The 18,277-nt window shown below is 42.9% G+C and overlaps 1 protein-coding gene across 2 annotated transcripts; it reads right to left on the bottom strand.

Moving 5' to 3' along the window:
- Positions 1 to 4,669: 4,669 nt before the first annotated feature.
- On the bottom strand, positions 4,670 to 17,319 carry Hnrnpul2 (heterogeneous nuclear ribonucleoprotein U like 2). Of its 2 annotated transcripts, XM_051193887.1 has the most exons (14): positions 16,575 to 17,316; positions 14,422 to 14,557; positions 14,048 to 14,124; positions 13,654 to 13,793; positions 13,179 to 13,269; positions 12,977 to 13,089; positions 12,319 to 12,582; positions 11,858 to 11,980; positions 11,308 to 11,436; positions 10,399 to 10,567; positions 6,776 to 6,976; positions 5,793 to 5,866; positions 5,420 to 5,527; positions 4,670 to 5,301 (listed from the first exon to the last, which is right to left on the bottom strand). In XM_051193887.1, the coding sequence occupies exons 1-14, from the start codon at positions 17,104 to 17,106 to the stop codon at positions 5,221 to 5,223; spliced, it is 2,238 nt and encodes a 745-aa protein (XP_051049844.1). In that variant the 5' UTR covers positions 17,107 to 17,316; the 3' UTR covers positions 4,670 to 5,220. The 2 variants fall into 2 exon arrangements, with proteins under 2 accessions (XP_051049844.1, XP_051049845.1); XM_051193888.1 differs by lacking the exons at positions 4,670 to 5,301; positions 5,793 to 5,866 and having other exon boundaries at positions 5,457 to 5,527; positions 16,575 to 17,319.
- Positions 17,320 to 18,277: the final 958 nt, after the last annotated feature.

The following is an 18,277-nucleotide window of genomic DNA, read 5'->3' as shown; positions in this document are numbered from 1 at the left end:
CGATATCCTGTGGAGCCAAGCACCGGGGGCCCTAAAGAATAGGTCATGGGTGACCTAGTTCACTAGGATTTGGGCCCAAAAGACACATTGAGGATTTTGCAAAAGAATCTTGCTTTTTACATCTGTCCAAGTAGAGATTTCATTTAGGGATTATTTGTATTAATACAAATATTTGACACAGTCCATCTTGAAGCATAGTTCCTTGATCTCTCTGGGAGCTAAATAAGCAATGAATTTCAGTTTTTATTTTCTTTTTCTGGTTGAGACAGGGTTTTTGTTGTGTAGCTCTGTGTACCAACCAGGCTGGCTTCAAACTCAAGAGATCTGTCTTGCCTCTCCCACCGAGTGGGAACTGCTACCCGGCTCAGTTTTCTTGACTTGAAGCTTCTTACTTTCTCCTAAAAATGACTAAAGAATATCTGTTAATAAAGAGTACATGCCAGGTGGTGATGGTGGCACACACCTTTAATCCCAGCATTTGAGGGCAAAAGCTGTCAGGTCTATGTTCTAGGTCAGCCTGGTCTATAAAAGTGAATTCCAGAACAGCCAGAGCTGTCACACAGAGAAACCCTGTCTCGAAGAACCAAAACCAACACCAAAATAGAAAGAGTAGAGCCTAGTGTGGTGGTGTGCACCTTTATCCTGGCTAGGGAGCACACTTATCTCCTGAGCACCTGAGCAGGTTTAGAAAACCCAGAGTATCTGCTGGAAGCCTTTTTGTTTAACCAGCGAACCTGGACCACCATTAACAGTTCCATTTGTCTTTATTCTCGGATCAAGATCTCCGAACTCCAGTACAAATCTTTCTGGGAGGAAAGTCTAATTAGTCCAGTGCACGTATATAACTGGGCTGCCCAGAATGACCTGTATGTTTTCAAGACAGTCAGTCCATCACTCCCAAATCCCATCTTCCCTAAATTTTGTCCTTTCCCAAGATGGCAGGGGAGAGGAATAAAGACACCAAAGTGAGTATGGATAGTGACAGGCAGACTCCATGGTGTCACAACCAAAAGGCTGAACAGGAAAATGTGACCGACTGCAGGCCCAATGACCTGAGTTCATCCCTTGATCCAACAAAGTGGTGGGAAAGACCTCCAGGTACGGACAAGTTTGATTTCAGTATTTCGGGACTTTATGTCTTGTTACTTGTGGTAACTCCAGGAAGGATCCTTGTTAAAATACCTGCATGTTCACAATGCCTAGTATGATAGGTTAATACATAACAAATGGTTTTCTATTTGTATATGCTTAAATTGTACACAGGGTTTACAGACTAAAAACCCCTTTCTTACTGTATCAGTGTTGGGCAAATATCAGGGTAATAAGAGAATCTAATCAGGTAAGATGTGACAAAAAGCCAAAGGTGCTCAAGATGTAACCCTGATAAGATAACTGGCACCCTTCCTTACCCCCTAAAACCCTGCTTACTTTCCTACTCAATTTGATTTGTTCAAATCATGGGTTCAAATGTGGTTGAATAGAAAACAGGGCTATCAACCCTATCTACAGAAAAGGTGTGAGCTATACCCATTAAAAATAATTGGGATTAAGGCTAAAAGAGATGATGGTTCAGTGGTTACGAGCAGCTGTCCTTACAGAGAACCCAGGTTTAGTTCTCAGCACCCACATGGTGGCTTAAAATTAACCTTAACTCTAGTTCAAGAGCATTCAACACTGTCTTGTTCTGCATGTACCAGGCACACACATGAAATATACACATATGTGCAGGCAAAACATGCATAAACATCACTCTTTCAAAAAAAAAAAAAAAAAAAAAAAAAAAGGCTGAGGGGTGGACCAGTATTGAATTTTTTTGAGATAGGGTCTTTACTCATAATCTTCCTGTCTCCAACTCCCAAGTATCAGGATCACACATGCACACTACCACCCCGGCTCTTCTTGGTTTTTTTGAAAGCATATTGCTCTGTAGCCCAGGATGAGCTGGTATATACTAGCTTTGAATGTACAGCAATCCTCCTGTCTTGGACTATCTAGTCTTAGGATAAAAGACAAGTGCTATCATGCCCAGCTGTGTACTAATTCTAATTAATCTCAGTGCTCTAGAGGCAGAGACGGGGGATCTCAGTAAGTTCCAGGGCAACCTGGTCTACAAAGTGAATTCCAGGATTAACAAGAGTTGTTTAAACAAACAAGCAAAAAAACATGAAGGGCCTGGTGAGGTGGCTAAGAATTTTATGTAAGTTTGGCAATCTGAGTTTGATCCTTTGAATCTACATAAAGGGAGAATAAAGACTTCACAAAGTTGTCCTCTGACCTTGTGTGAACCCCTCCCCATCATCAATTCCCTGTGCACACACCAATATTTAAAATGGGTAAAGCTGGGTGTGGTGACAAACACGTATAAATGAAGCATTTTGGGGTTTAAGTCATGATGATCTAGAGTTCCAGTCCAGCCTGGGCTACAATGAGATTCGGTCTCAAAATCAACATTTGAAAAAATACATTATTAAACACCTCCAAGATCACTCAAGTCAGTGCAGCCACAGGAGATAGGAAAATTCAATTCAAATGGTTATTTATTCTAAAACTGGAACTACTGTGCCTACATTTGTTGCCAGGATGGTGTAATGAGAACAGGTAATAAGAGTTACAGATGTAAACAATGACACAGTCACATTTTTTTTTTTTTTTTTTTAAATGGTAAAACCCTTTTTTTTTTCTTTTTTTACTGGCCACTTCCAAGAATGCTTTACAGGTTGTGCAAAAACATTTACAGGCTCCATGTGGTATTTGTTTTTCTAACAAGCTTTTCCATCTATAACTTCAACAGACATCTGATAAAACACTAAACAAGTCTTCTAAGAAAAACAAAGCGGGGGATCCCTCCTGTTACCACAATCCCTACCAACCATACCATTTCATAATAAAAACACAAGACAGAAACAAAATGTAGACATCCACTTTGATGCAAGAGAACCCCTGGACAGATCCAACAAGGATGTGGCAGTTTTACTCTCCATTCAACTAAAAAAACAGCTTTTTTTTTAAAAAAAAAAAAGACTTTTCTATTGTCAAATCAATAGCAAGTATACTCTCTAATCCACTGCCCCAAACTTCATTGTTAAGTGTATGCCTGTCTGTGGGCCTTCCCATCCACAATCCGAGTCACAGACTACTCTAAAGTGTTATTCGTTGGAGGACTGAACATCTGAAATCTAAGTTTTCTATTATAACATAATCTTGTCCTAAGGGGATTTCTTTGGGCTCCAGTTTTTATCTTTTGGTGTTGCCATTATAAACAAAGCTTTCCCAAATTCCATTAATAATGCCAGTGAGTTACAAAAGATACATGCCAAAGGTAAAACCATTTTAGGAAGATGTTTAGAATTCTGTATGTATAATTCACTTTGTTTTTATATATGCTAAAAGAACTGAAATAAAAAGCATTAAAAAGCAAAAACAAAAGAAAACATACATGCAATCATTCATTCCACCCACTGCCACACACATCCATTTGTGGCACCATGAGGAACAGGTACCATGGAAAAGACAATATGAACAAGCTATCTGCTTCCGGGCCCTGCTACAGCCTTTGGAAAGGGCGAGTCCTAACAGACCAGAGTCAGAATGAGGGTCTCAACACCCGGAGAAGCACTGCACAGCAAGGACATCAGAACAGGGAAGATCCAAATCTTAGCACAAGTTTAAACAAGAGAAGGGACTGCTCAGGTGAGGAAGTGGAAGTGAATATGTTCTAATAGCACAGCCCAGAGGTTTTCTCACCAGAAAGTGCTGTAGATGCTGTTGCTGACTAAGTTTTAGCTAAGCAAGATAATGATTTAAACTGAAGCTCAATATTAAAGCATTGCCATTTCCTGCCCACATTCTTGAACCCAGCAACCTGTACTTGTTCTGTCAAGAACTGGGAGGGTGTCAGTAAAGTTACAAACTAAATGATCTCAAATGAAGTCTCTTCATGAGAGGCCTCTTTGGGACTCACAAAGAAGCACCCCAGAAGGAATCCTGTTTCAAAAAGTTGGGAAAAGGTGCTCCCCTGCATGCACCCACACACACATTCACAGTCTTCCCAAGTTTCTGCAGCCCCACTGAGCTGCCTCCCCCCCCCCCACTCAACTCTCTACTTGTGTATCAAAACAAAAACAAAAAGTCAGCAGCAGGGCAGAGTCCCCACACTGTATAAAATAAGTAGCTATTCTCAGCACCTGGGCCTGACAGCCTACACCACAGGATTTACCTATATACATATCCTGACACAGTGAACATTGTCTTGCTGCGTTTCTGTGAGCTGAAACCCTGAGAATCATTCTTTCCCTCACAGTTAAGAGGCAGGCAATCTTAGTAAATGATTCTAGAGATCTCTTGTCTCTATCAACTCAGAATACCAAGACTAGGGCCTGGCAAATCGCCATCTTTAGACTGAGGGCTGTGTTCCCATTCTCCTCCAGACTTTATGGGAATTCATTGAGTACAACATGGATGAGGACAAACTATTCTGATATGCAGTTACCCAACAGTCCCCATGGCCTGGGAATCCTATATAATAGAACCACCCAACTAGCAGTCTCTGTGCCTTAGGCAGACAACACAAAGGCACAACAAAGTGGATAATGGGACATCTGGGCCTCCCAGACTAATAGACCAGATATCCCAAGAGGGGAAAGGTTGGTAAAGAAAATAGAAACGGTAAGTTGGTACAAGTGATTGATAAGAGCCAATCGTTTATTTTTACTGCCCTGGTCACAGGTGTTCCCTGTCCCAACTCCTACCACCTCTGTTCCTACTCCTGCCTACTACGCAGAGTTCCCCCATGGTGTCCTCTTCTCTCCACAATGCTCTCCCTTCCTGGGCTACCGTTCCAGTTGTCTTAGAATGCTGGAGGGAGTCATTTTTCGTTCTTTTCCTATCCAGCTGCAGGGTACAGAACAGGCAGCCCTAAGTGCTGCTTTCTGTGCAAATGTGTTTTTTTTTTTTTTTTTTGATTACAAATAACCTAACTAGGTTTGAAATGTTTTATAGAATAAGACAATATTCTTTTCCACAAACTTTAAAAAAAAATGTACAGTTTTGTTGTTTCCACTCCCCCTCCCCCACCCCTGCTTGCACACCCTCCCCCCAACCACCCCTCCCCAGCAGCTCAGCCCCACCCCGACAGCCCGTTTTCCTTGGTTGTGTTTTGGGGGGTGCCTGGCACCCCCAGAGACTCAGCTTCATGGCTGACAGGTGAAAACAGCAGGGGCTTCACCGATACCCTTGGTAACCGTAGTAGTTCCTGTAGTATCGGTCTCTGTCCTGTTGGTGGTGGTAGTAGTAATTCTGCCACTAGAAAAGAGGGAAACCCATCACTTAGAGCCAGAGCAGGCTGAGGATGAAGAGGCAAGACACTCATCCAGCTGGTCCTGCCCCCTTCACCCTCAATCTACCCCAAGATAATACTCACATCCCGGTTGTATTGTCTGTAATAGTCTCTGTATCTGTTGTACTCATAATCTCGTCCATAGAATCGGTCATAGTCACCCCTGTATCGATCATAGAAATTACGGTAGCCCTGAGGAAGGAGAGAAAGGAGTGGTGGTGATATATGGGTCTCTAGAAGCACAACCCAGTTTCCCATTACTGAGTAAGACATGTTTCATCTTGATACTGTAAGCAGGATAAACTTTTTTCCCCAGGTTAAATTCTTCCAGATGAACATATATTAAGTGGGCAAAACCCTAAAGCCCTAAGAAAAGAGCCCAGACCCCTCTGCTCCCCAAGTAAATAGGAATGGCTTCACAGCCTAGAGGGAGGAGCAGAAGGAGAGCTGCACTCACCCCTCTGTTTCCAGACTGCCCCCAGTACTGCTGCCCGTAGGCCCGGTTGTCGTAGCCTCGGCGCTGCCCGCCCACTGGAAGAGAAATGGAGAGGGCGCTCAGACAGCTGGCATGGGGTCCTGGCTCCACATCTGAGTGGAAATCAAAAAGTTGGAGCCAAAGGCAATTCTATGGGAGGAGGAGGCTTGCTCTGGCCAGGCTCGCACAATGTTAAGTAAAGCACCAGCCAAGATCTTTTATTAAGAGTCTGAGAGGGGAGGGCAGAAGAATAGACACAAGATAACAAAGCCACCCTGCTTGTGAAGCTCCCCAACCCTGCAAAACATTTTAGATGACAAAAGGATACTTGGCAGAATTAGAAACATGAATAAAAACTGCCATTCACAGGATTCTCAGGCCAGAAAGGGATGATCTGAGGTGTCATGTAGCCTATACCCTTCCCTTAATGTGCACAAAGAAAACAAAATCTACACAATACTTAAAGGCTAGGAATTGTTATTATTCCTGTGTCTAACCACCTGTTGATTTACAGTTGTACACACATAAACACACACTTTTTAAAAGAGCAATAAATACATACTGGGGATTTAGCTGGTAAACTAGACATTCAGAGGAAAAATGAATTCCACTAATAGCTAACTTGCTTTGCAATGCTCTAAAATGACAGAAGAATGCATTCACTCTTGTCTGTGCAATTGGGTTGATTTGTTAAAGCACCAAGAAATCTTATGGGGACAATCAGCTTTCACTGCACATATCCTAAGCCTGCAGTGAAGTAGGGAATCCACTTGCTCACATGGAAGCTACACATATAATGAGGCACAAGACTGTTTCACAGAAATGTATTTTTGCCCCACAGTAAGTCTCTTCTGGCTGAAGGATCATGGGGAAAATGTAAGAAGCAGGGGGTAAAGGACACAGGAAGAAATAAAGCTTCATTAGGAAAGCTGCTCATTGTGGGCAGCCAGGTCTCTAGGACTTACCATAGCCCTGGCCTCGGCTCCGGTTCTGGCGGTTTCTCTTGTTTCGGTTGTTCCGACGGTTTGTCCGCTTCTCGGAGGGGGGCAGCAACTTCCTTGCTTCTTCCTTGTATTTAGTAACAATGGGCTGGGCTTCCTCTTTTTCCAGCTCCCCGTATGTCACCTCATCCATATAGTCACATTTCTCAGGCAGAGAGAAGTTGGCTATAAGAATAAGAGAGAAGCTTGTGGGCCTAGAAAGTGTAGACAAGGTTAAGAATGCATGAAAATCTACTTATAGGAAATATACTTTTAGTTTTTGGTGGCTTTGCAAATGCTAATCAGGTGTTCTCACACTGACCTATATTCAAGGGTTGTTTATTTCTCTTTTTGAGATTTAAGTTCTATGTGCAAGTCTTTCTCTATCCCACCATCCAGCTCCTAAATCACTACACGGAGACTTATTAATTGTGAAAGCTCGGCCAATAGCTTAGGCTTGTTTTTAGCTAGCTCTTACAACTTAACTTATTTCTATTAATATATGTGCTGCCATGAGGCTTGCTTACCTCATCTACATAATGTTCATACTGCTTTCCTGCTTCTTCCAGGTCTCCCCAAATCTAACCTTTCCATAGGATCCAAATTAACTTCTGCATAGTCTTGGGGAAGTCTATCAGATTATCTGGTGGTCATTCTTATATGGTAAACTGGATAAATTAAGGTTGGTTTTCTAATAGCTTTAGGCTCCTCCTCCTCTTCAGTTTCATAATGCAATACTGAGGTACCTTAGCCTCTTGCCTCGAGTGCTGGAATTATAGTTACAAGTCAACACTCAGTTTGCTATTATTGATCGAGACAGGAGATCTCTACATAGCCCTGGCTGTCCTGGAACTCACTATGTAGACCAGACTGGCCTTGAACTCAGAGATTCAACTGTCTGATGGGATAAAAGTCAAGCACCAACATGCCCAGTTTTGTTACTAGTATATGTCTAAATGAGTATGTATTAGTGTAAGAAGGCTAGTGGAGAATGTGAAGTGTTCTCTATCATACTTTATTCCTTTGGAGACATGGTCCTTCTCAGAATCAAGAGCTCACCATCCTTTAAAGGCTAAGCCATCTAGCTCTTGTTGGTTTCTTTTACATACAGGCCCTCGTGTATCCCAGGCTGGTCCAAATCTTCCTGCCCCTTGCCCTCTGAAAACTGGGGTTACAATTAAGAGTTGTTGCTACTGCACTTAGCTTCTCTTATTTTAATTTACCTTTTTAATCCTTTGAGATAGTTTTGTTATGAAGCTCAGGCTGGACTTTAGCTTGCTATGCAGTCTGTGCCAGCTTCAAACTCAAGATCCTGCCTAAAGGTCCCAAGTGATAGAATAATAGGTATGAGCACCACAGCAAGCCAAGCCTAACACTTTTCAAAGCTTAACTTAGTAATGCACCCTTAGATAATCAAACTAACTTCTTTTTTGAGACATAGTCTTATGTAGTTCAGGAAGGGTTGCAACTCCATATATAGTTGAGGATGACCTTGTTCCTTCTACTTCCAATCTCATAAGCGAGATTACAGGCAAACATAACCAACCATGGCTTTTTTCTTTTGAAAGGCAGGATCTGTATATATAGTCCAGGATGACCTAGAACTCATAGCAATCTTCTTGCCTTAGCTTCTGAGTGCTAGACAAAAGACTATATGCAAGACAGGTTTACAAGTTCTCAAGTGGTACATAATAAATCAGCAGTAAGTTATCAGGACAGAAAGAACAGGCTAAACGTAACTGAGAAAGTATTGGTGTTGCTTAGATAAAAACGTGGTCTTGGAGCTGGAAAGATGACTCCATAGTTAAAAGCATCTCACTGCCCTTGCAGAGGACCTGAACTCATTGACCAGCATCCACATGATCGCTCACAACTTCTCTAACTGTAGTTCAGGGACTCTGATGCCCCCTTCTGACCTCCAAGGGCACCATGCATACATCTGATATACACATTCACATGTAGGCAAAACATTCATAGAAATCAAATAGCCAGGTGGTGGTGGCTCACATCTTTAATCCCAGCACTCTGAAGGTGGCTCTCTGTTAGTTTGAGGCCAGCCTGGTCCACAGAGTGAGTTCCAGGACAGCCCAAGATACACAATCATTGTCTCAAGAAGAAAGAAGAAAGAAGAAGGAGAAGGAGAAGAAGTAGTTGGTCTAATTATATAACCTGCCAGGTCTGTAATTTGTTGTTTAGATCAGTCAGGTTTCAAATTTAGGGAGCCACTTGTCTCTGATCTCCTGGGATTAAAAATATGCACCACCATGCCTGGTGCATTTTCAGAGCTTCAAGCAGGGACTGAGAATATAGATGAGGGGTACTGCCTGGCATATACAAGGTCCTGGGTTTCAATTCCCAGCACACCTCAAACACGCATGCACACACTAAAAGCATCTATACATCTCTACTGCAAGGCCTGTCATTTAATAGCTATACAAGATAGCCTAGTACATCTGTTATTTTCTGGACATCAAGTTCATAGACTGTGTCCCAGTGACTTTTATTTCAATTATGATTCTCAGATGAATCTAGTTATCCCTATTTTATAAAACTGCATTAAATTCCTCCAAGTGCCTGAAAAGTTGGTATGGGCCGGGATAATTCATTCTGTACAAATTCAGATACTCCAGCTCATAGATGTTGAAAGTGATTCCCATAGCCAGGGGGCATGAAAGTTTCCAGTGCCAGAAGCTGAGAGGGTAAGTGGGATGGCATAAGGCATAAGTGAAAGGAAACATGACGAAAATATGATCCAAGGGACCAGCATGAAGCAAGACCAATCAACACATGTTAACACCGCCTTGAGAGGACACTATACTTAGGCAAATACCAAATCAAGAAAATAAGCAAAAAGGAAAACAAAACATAAAACTATTATCATACCAGAAATCAAAACATAGTAAAGAGAATTTTCTACAACTACTATATTTTAATTTGAACCCTAACATTCATCCTTGTCATTTTTTTTCATCCTTGCCATTTTTATGGAATATAAATATTAATTTTAAAATGTTATTTATGACCCTGAAGTTTTATTTCATATGATGATATTTTCCTATGACTAACTAGGGAAATGAGACACAAAGAGTAAACACTATAATTTATTTATTTAGATATTTGACTCAAACCCCTTCCATCACTTCTAAGCATCTTGTTTGGATTTAAACATCTTATTTCTCATTCTTTCATTTCTTGAGACAGCATCATTAGCTCAGACTAGCCTCCAACCTTCAACTTCTAAGTGCTGAGATTATAAGCATACACCACCCTGCTTTTCCTTCCTACCCAAGACATGGTCCTATTATGTAATCCAGGCTGGTTCCCTATAATTCGTGATTGTCGTTCCTGAGCTTATCAAGTGCTGGAATTAAGGCATGTGGTACCTACCATGCCCAGATATTTACATATTTTGTATTTTATCTATGAGTCAGGGGTTTCCTGTTTCTCCTTCCACTCTACCCATTAGTTTATTCACAAGTGCTTGCCTCCATTAAATTGTTCTTAAATTTATACTTTAGATGTGGAGAGTCTCTCTTGGTGCTAAGAGGTTGCAGTGTGGTTGCACTAACCAGGGACAAGATTCTCTAATCCATGTAATTTTAGCCCACCTTTCATCTCCAGCATTATAGACTCAGGCACATCATCTCCCTCCACTTCTTTCCTTAACTCCAGCCTCTTCTTCCAATCTTCCTCATTAGGGACAACTACCACCACTTTCCTGGAGAAGGTCTTGAACAGCAATAACTTCCTTCGTTGGCCAGAGTTGTACACATTACACTAGCAATAGGAGTAATAACATGTTTAAGAATAAAAGTCACCACTCAACTTACCAAAGAAAACTCTATCTTCTACAGTTGAAGCAACCTCCTTTAATAACCACTATTATAATTACTGTTGTTTTGTAGTAGTCAGGATCAAGCCTAGGGCTTTGCACATGCTAAAAAACTGTTCTACCACTGCTATAATAACCTCAGTCTCCTTTATTTTTTATTTCATTTATTTCTTTTATTTGAGACAGGGTTGAGTCTTTGTGTTGTACTGGGTATCCTGCAACTAACTCTGTAGATTGGGCTGGTTTTGAAACTCATGGACATTTGCCTGCCTCTGCATCCTGAGTGCTGGCATTAAAGGCATGTAATATCACCACTTGGCTTCTCCTTTGATTTTTGAGGCCCTACTTGATAAATATTATTGTTTCACACATCAGGAAAACTGAAGTTAGAGATGTAAAAGACTTGTCTAAAATTGTAAAAGTAGGTAGATCATGATAGATTCAGGATTTCAAATGAAATAAATGACTCCAAGTCTCCTTCTATTCCTCTATCATCGGGCTCATGCTCTCAATTAGAGTGTAAGTTCCAGTACATTACATAACTCAGAGCACATGGTCATTAGGTGACCTGAGTCTATTTCTTATTCAGTCCTACATTTGTCTCTTAGCCTGACTCTTTAAAAAGATGCAAACTTTCATCTCTTGATCTCCTTTAAAACCAGGTTTCTCTTGAATGTCTGAATACCTGATCAAGAATGAAGTTCCTCTTTGATCGCGAAGCAATCTGGACCAGCTTACTAAGGCACTGGGAGGCTTGCTGAACTAAGAGGTCTCGGCTCTTGGGGTCCATCTCTGGTTCCTCTGGTCCCTTCATCTGATGAGTATAAGAAGACAGGAGGAAAACAAGGAGTTACACAGCAAGGTCAAGAGCCCAAAAGTCACCTGCTTTAAATGCTACAAGTATAAGACCAACTCATCATATTTTAATTTCCTGTAGTAGTCATTTCCATTCTTAACCTGAATATACATATAAATATATATATATACATATATATATATACACATTAAATATATATACACATTTCCAGAAATTTGACAATCCAGCAGGTGTGGACCATATATTAACACACGACAGAAAGTTAAATTTCTATGGTGTGGGGTCCTTGTACTCAGACACTTCAAAGGCACCTTCCACCCCCAACTAAGGACAGGTCACCAAAGATTCCAAACATCTCCAGAGCAAACACCATAGCTGGCTAACTATCCCTCCCCATCTCCCAGTCTTAGCAACTGACCCTCATTTGACTGAGCACAGTTTCAGCTCCCAGGACATTGTATCTTTTCTCAGGGTTTTCTTTTGCATATTTTAGTGCCCACTGTGTCTTTCCAGATCCAGGAAGTCCCACCATTAGAATCACCTGCAAGTAAAAAAGAAAAAGGAATGTGATTTTAAAAAAAATTGATTTTTATAAAATCCAACTTTCTTTAGAAATTCTTAGCCTAGCAGTGGTGGTGCATGCAGAAAGGTAGATCTCTGAGTTTGAGGCTACTCTCATCTAAAGAGTGAGTTTCAGGACAGAGATACACAAATGAAACCCTATCTTGATAATCAAGTTCAATCAAACAAACAAAAAGAAAGTATTCTTGTAATTCTTACATTTTCCCTATCCAAGTATGATGGTATTTTCAGAATACACCTGAAAGGACATATCCTCCCCTATTCTAATACACACTGTACTTCTGGCATTTGGCTTACCTCACACTCCTCTATGGTCTTGGGAGGAACTGCAGTCCGCACACGGTCCTCAATAGGCACAGCATGGAGGAACACAAACTCTTCTGGTGGTGGGAAAAAGGGCTCCTCCTTCTGACCAAAGTTTAACTCTATGACACAATTCTTACAGAGGACATGGGGTAGAAGGGCCCGATCTGCTAGAGATTCCTTGCTGATCCGGAATGCCACGCCCAGGTCTTCTCCATTCCTGGAGAAGGAAAGCTCTACTTCTTCTGTCTCAAAATTCTGCAAGGACAAAGGCACAACAGCACTTACAGGTTGGCAGGGTTTAAGGAAAATGAAGTCTTACAGCTCCCTTTTTTCCCCTTTTTCTTTGTTTAAGTTTGGAGAACGGTGAGATGTGTAACTGGGTAAAGGCACATGACGGACAAGACTTTGGTCCCTAGAATGCAAATGGTAAAAGGACAAACTGTCTTCTGAATTTCACATATGCATTTTGATATACCTCCCCAATACATGTGGAAATAAGCAAATAAATGAATACTAGGGCTACTGCACAACTCAATAACCAAGCAATGCATCAAATGCATAAAAGCCAGTAGGAAGTATAGCTGACTGAATCCTCTCAGCCTTCTATCTACCTCTTGCTACAAATCCATAAATTTTCAGAAATACTTACAGCAAAACAGCCAATGACATCATTCTCCCCAAAAGTCTGGCCAAATTCCTCAAACTGCCCATTCTCTGCCTTAAGTCCTCTTCCATCAAAACCATAAGAGAACTCATCTTCACCTAGGATAGACAATAATAATCTATCTGAAAAGTTTCCACAGAGTCAGCAATATGTTAAACACAAGCAAGAAGTTAAAAAATAACCTCACCAAGCTGTGGGCAGGAAAAATCAACAGACCACCCAACTCTAAGGAGAGAAACTTCTGTACAGCCTTCTTTCATTGGGAGATTCTGTGTTACCTGGTCAAGTAAGAAAAGGAAGTCTCAGGCACTTTGACCAATGCAGGTACAAAGTCTGAGTTACAAAGATAAGATTTGTATACAAACTGGGGGGGGGGTGGGTAATCACAGTTCAATATCAGAAAAACAACTTTCACTAAACCTGAGCCAAAGACCAAAGTTGTAGACCTGGGGATGTAGCTCAGAAATAAAGTGCCTAATATGTACAAGGCCCTGAGTTCAATCCCCAGCACATAAAACAAACAGCAAAACAAAGTCATAAGGGTTAATTTGTTGCTCAGAGTTAGGAGTATGTTAACTAGGGTGTCTTTTCTGAACTAATAAAGTACTGGCCTGGAGTCCAATGCAGTTTAAATTAATAAATGGTTTTAAAGAGTCCCTTACCTTGGCCTCAAAGCATACTTTTCCCTTTGTTACTCCATAAGTACTTCTTGCTCCAGACCAAAGGGTAGGAAATTTTTCTGAGAAAAGTGGCTGCCCTCCATATCGGTCTTTGTTTATTTGGAAATGGAGATCCGAGGTATCTGTTAAGAAAGAAGGATGTGACTAATTTAATGAAGTGTTCAACACTTGTCAAGTGCTGAGAACACCATTATGCCCAGTTATCATGAATGGATATAAAAACTGTCCAAATACTCAGGCCATTAGGTTTTACTCTCTAAAGTCATTTTTAGATCCCTCCAGAGACTAAGGCAGGAGGATCACAAGTTGGAAGCTGGCCTCAGATATACAGCAAGGCCCTATTCTCAAAACAACAAATCATTTGCTTTATACATACACGTGTCAAGGTTCACAAGTGTCTGATCCTCCTCTTCATCTTTTGCTTCCTCTTCTGGAGGTGGTGGGGACTTTGAGCTACAGGTAAGGAGAGGAGAGCAAATACAATATAACCAAAGCTACTTTCTTTGAGGTTATCTGTGCGGCACTGCCCATTTTAAAGTATCAGTGAATTATCAAATTCCAGCAGACAGCATCTTTCATTCAATGAGGAAAGGAAATAGGAGTTTCCATCACAGACTTATTTACTCTAAAACTTATGCCTACAAAGACCTATTCCATTTTTCAATCCACCCCTCCTTCCAGACTGTCCAATCAACACCAGGAATACCAAAAGCAGAGCAGACATTCCCATCAAGGGAGTGTTTCCCTCACCGGCTGTGGTAAGCCTCCTCTCGGAATTCATAGTAAGCTCGGCCATGTTCATCCTTCTCATCCCGCTGTCTCTTTACCCCCCGCCGCTCACCATCTGAGCCTGCTGGTTTTGACTTTTCACTATCCTGGTCATCTCCTACAAAAGGGAGGGAAAGAAAATCAGCAGTTTTTATACTGGAGGGTAGAATAAGCTCAGAACTAAGAGAATCTGAGTTAACCAATATGGGAAACTGAGGATGTCTGATTGAAAGTGTTCCTATTATATCCATGTTTTATTTCCAATTATCTTTTCATTGGTTAAGATGAGGGGCACTGTGAGCTAAATACAGTTAAGAAATAGAAAAAGTTGGGCAATTTTTCCATTCTAAATTTATCTATTTCATTCAAGCCAACATGGCAGATCTCCCCACTAATAGGAAGGGAAAATATCCCTGATGTTGTTTAAAAACCTTCAGTGAATTTCAATTCTCATCATTTATGGATTTATGGCAAGTACTTAATGATTATTTTCTAATGCCTCTCAACAGCTACATGTCACAGAAACCTTACATTTTCTTTAAGAGACTACTTTTTTGCATTAAAATGCACAGCCACACACACAATGGCAGCTGTATTTTTAACAGTATTCACACAATGGCAGCTGTATTTTTAACAGTATTCGAACTGAAAGCTAACAGTGCAAATCAGTAAGTCACAAGTGAACCACAAATAACACCCCAGCTTCACTGCATGGAATTTGGGGCAGGAAGGTGGTGGTGGACATTTAGCAAAATTCATTTTTTGTTTTTTGTTTTCTAGACAGGATCTTACTATATACCTCTGGCTGTCCTAGAACTCACAATGTAGACCATGATGGCCTCAACTCAGAGATCTGCCTGCTTCTGCTTCCCAAGTTCTGGAACTGAATTTGTGGGACCCTAAGCCTGACAGCAACATTCTTTACAAGAAGTAACATATAGCGTTTCCCCCCCCCCTTAGGCTTTTGTTTTAAGGCTTAAAAGTCTTGACAATTCCTCTAAAGTACTCTTATCTGTCAATGCTTTTTATCTGCTATTTAGGATACACACAAAGGTTATGTAATAAGAATTTTGTTCCAGGACATAAGACACAACAACCCCCGAACCCTGTACTTTGTATTCAATCACTGTAAAACAGATTCCAACTACATGACACTAACAGCTTAAAAAAACAAAAGGTACAAAAAAACAAATAAAAAATTTAGGGCAATCCATTTGGAAGTAAGACTCGAACAGCTCTCCTCCCTCTAACAGTCAGTCACTATGGATTATTAGCTCTAACCAGGCAAGCATTTCAAAAGAAAGGACAAAGGTCATTAACTCTACACATTTTCTACCACAAGGTTACTCAACTGACCAACTAGAACCCCCTCAATCATTTCAGCTCAGGAAGTTGAGTCTTAAAAGCACCAGTGTAAAGTAAGTTTAAATATATGCTCTTTTACTGATTCGGAAGGAGAAGATATAAAGACAATAAGGACAAAGCAAAAAGTCACATTCAAGCAAATAACATGCTACTAAAAGTTACTAAACCCAACAACAGGTTCACACTAGACACTGTACTACTGCTCAAGTAGTAAGGCGCAAGGTTAGCTATCCAGTCTCTTTACGGTTTAAGCTCTAACCGGAGTTTGATAGAGCAACAGATCACAAACTGTTTATTGCTTAACGTTTTCACTGTAAGAAATTAACTGTCAGGTAGGTTGAAGTCCTAAGCCTCTAACTGGTACCTACAGATCGCCAATGTTTCAGTATATTTTCTGCTATAAGTATCTAGCTAAAGAGGGAGCACCAGAAGATTGATCCACAGGTAACTGGAAAGTATAGACAGACAGACAGACACACACACACACACACGCGATACCATACACTTCCATTCCATCCTGCCTAACGTGAACCACGTTAGGCAGGAACCTCCCTCCTGCAAACAGTAGAGCCACAAGGCACCCAAACCCTCAAAACGATGAGCAGTGGATGAAAACCCGCGTTTCCTGGGGAATCCCATCAAACAGGCACGGAAAACGTGCACTTTCAGGTAAGTGAAAACAAGGAATCATATCGCGCGGTGCAGGGTGGGGTACTGGATCAGACACGCACCAGGCAGGTTGGAGCCTGGCTCTGCTTCAAGTTCCTCACCTTGTTCGTCTGTGGCCTTGTCACCCGGTGCCTCGGATCCCGGCGTCTCATCCCCGCTTCGTTCCTCCGGCCCGTCTTCCTCCCCCTTGCTGGTGTCATGCTCTTCACCACCGTTTACCCCACCTGACCCGGCCGTGGCCTCCGCCGGTGTGTCGGAAGATTCGGGCTCGGCCTCCATGGCTGACGCCTCTGGGGGTTCCGGAGGTGGCTGCGCGGCCTGGCCCAAGGCCTGAACAGGAGGTGGCTCCTCGTCTTCGTCCTCAAGCAGCGCCTCCTCGTCCTCCTCCTCCTCTTCGTCCTCCTCTTCGTCGTCCCCGCCCGGGCCTCCGCCCGACGCGGCCACAGGCCGAGGCTCCGCCTTGCAGGCCCCGCCGGGCCCGGCCCCGCCAACGCCGGCCTCGTCCTCCAGCATCTCAGCATCTAGCGCCTCCTGAAGCCGCTGCGCCAGATCCATCTTGAGGCCGCGCGAATCCAGGCCCCGCCGCTGCAGCTCCGACCGCAGCTCGGTCACTTTCAGCCGCTTCACCTCCATCGCCGCCGCCGCCTCCTCCGCCTCCCGCCGCCTCCTCCCCTGCGAACTGTCGACCGAGCCCGACCGCGCAGGCGCCGCCGCCGCCCGCCTCCGCCTCCCGCGCCAGCACTGAACTCGCGCTAGTAAGGCGCACGAAGGCAGCGGCAGAAGCCGCGCTGTTCCGGCGGCGTGTTTGTATCGCCTTCCTTCTGCCCTGCCCCTTTCGGCTCACTGAGCCCAAAACAAGGCAGCGACAAGCAGCCTGATTGAAACTCGGCTCTCGACCGCGGCCGAGGACGACGGAGTTTCCTTACTTCTCCCTCCCTCCCTCAGAGATCCGGACCAATCAGCGGAGGCGTCACAACTGCGCAGCCGCAAGGAGACCTGCGCCGGCAAGGCTGGCTGCAGCTCAAGTGCCTCGTAGCACGGAAGCGTGTGTCCGCCCTTCTTTCCGTACTTCAGTTGCAGGCTCTGCGCAATCGCACCAGAGCCCCGCCCACCCTGTCAATACTCTTACTTCCTGCTCGCTCCCAGTTGCCGAGGCATACTAGGTTTATTTTGATGTCCTCTCTTCAATTATCCTTTCACTACATCTTCTAAAAGTAATAAACGAAGACAAGCCGGGGTTCTGGCTGGTGCAGAGCAATTGTTTTCGTAGCTCGTAGGCAAAGGTTTTTTTCAGCAAGAACGAGCAATGCCCGGGCCTTTTTCTGTTTAACTTCTACCCAGCAACAGAGGATCCAGCCCCGCCTTTAGCCTCTCTCATTGGCCATCTTGAATCGCAGGCTGTTGTTCTGATTGGTCATCTGATGTCGTGCGGCTTTTTTTCCTATTGGAGAAGGGGCCGGGAATTTTTTTTTTCCGGGTTGGTCCGCTGGGAAGGCGGGGTTATTTCTGCGGGATTACTTTTCTGGACTCGTTTTTGATTGGGTGGTGTGACGCAATGCGCGCGCCCCATTAGATGCTAAACTGCTGGCCAGCCGGGTCTTTTCCTCTCAGTGCTCCGGCTCTTAAACTGAATCCCGGGAGGAAACTTCCGGGCTTGGGCCACTGCGGTCGTGTGGTTGTTGTGCTTGCCAGTGCATACATCATTTTCTGTCTCGCCTTCAGGCTGGAGGCTCAGGCCTCATTCACTTCTGTCCCTTAATTAACAGCAGAGACATTGACAAATGCTTGTTGAATAAGGACAAAT

Source organism: Phodopus roborovskii, unplaced genomic scaffold, assembly GCF_943737965.1.
Source record: "Phodopus roborovskii unplaced genomic scaffold, PHOROB, whole genome shotgun sequence".
Lineage (NCBI taxonomy): Eukaryota > Metazoa > Chordata > Mammalia > Rodentia > Cricetidae > Phodopus > Phodopus roborovskii.
Note: the sequence above shows the minus strand (reverse complement) of the source record. Positions and strands in the feature narration are given on the sequence as shown.

Bases quoted from the DNA above. Each gene is read 5' to 3' on its own strand.
- Hnrnpul2 (XM_051193887.1), bottom strand. From the start codon at position 17,106: ATGGAGGTGAAGCGGCTGAAAGTGACCGAGCTGCGGTCGGAGCTGCAG. The intron at 13,794-14,047 runs GTATGTATAAAG...CTTTCTTAACAG, and splicing joins ACTTGTGAACCTTGACACGT to ATACCTCGGATCTCCATTTC. The intron at 13,090-13,178 runs GTGAGGTTATTT...TGTCTATCCTAG, and splicing joins TTTTTCCTGCCCACAGCTTG to GTGAAGATGAGTTCTCTTAT.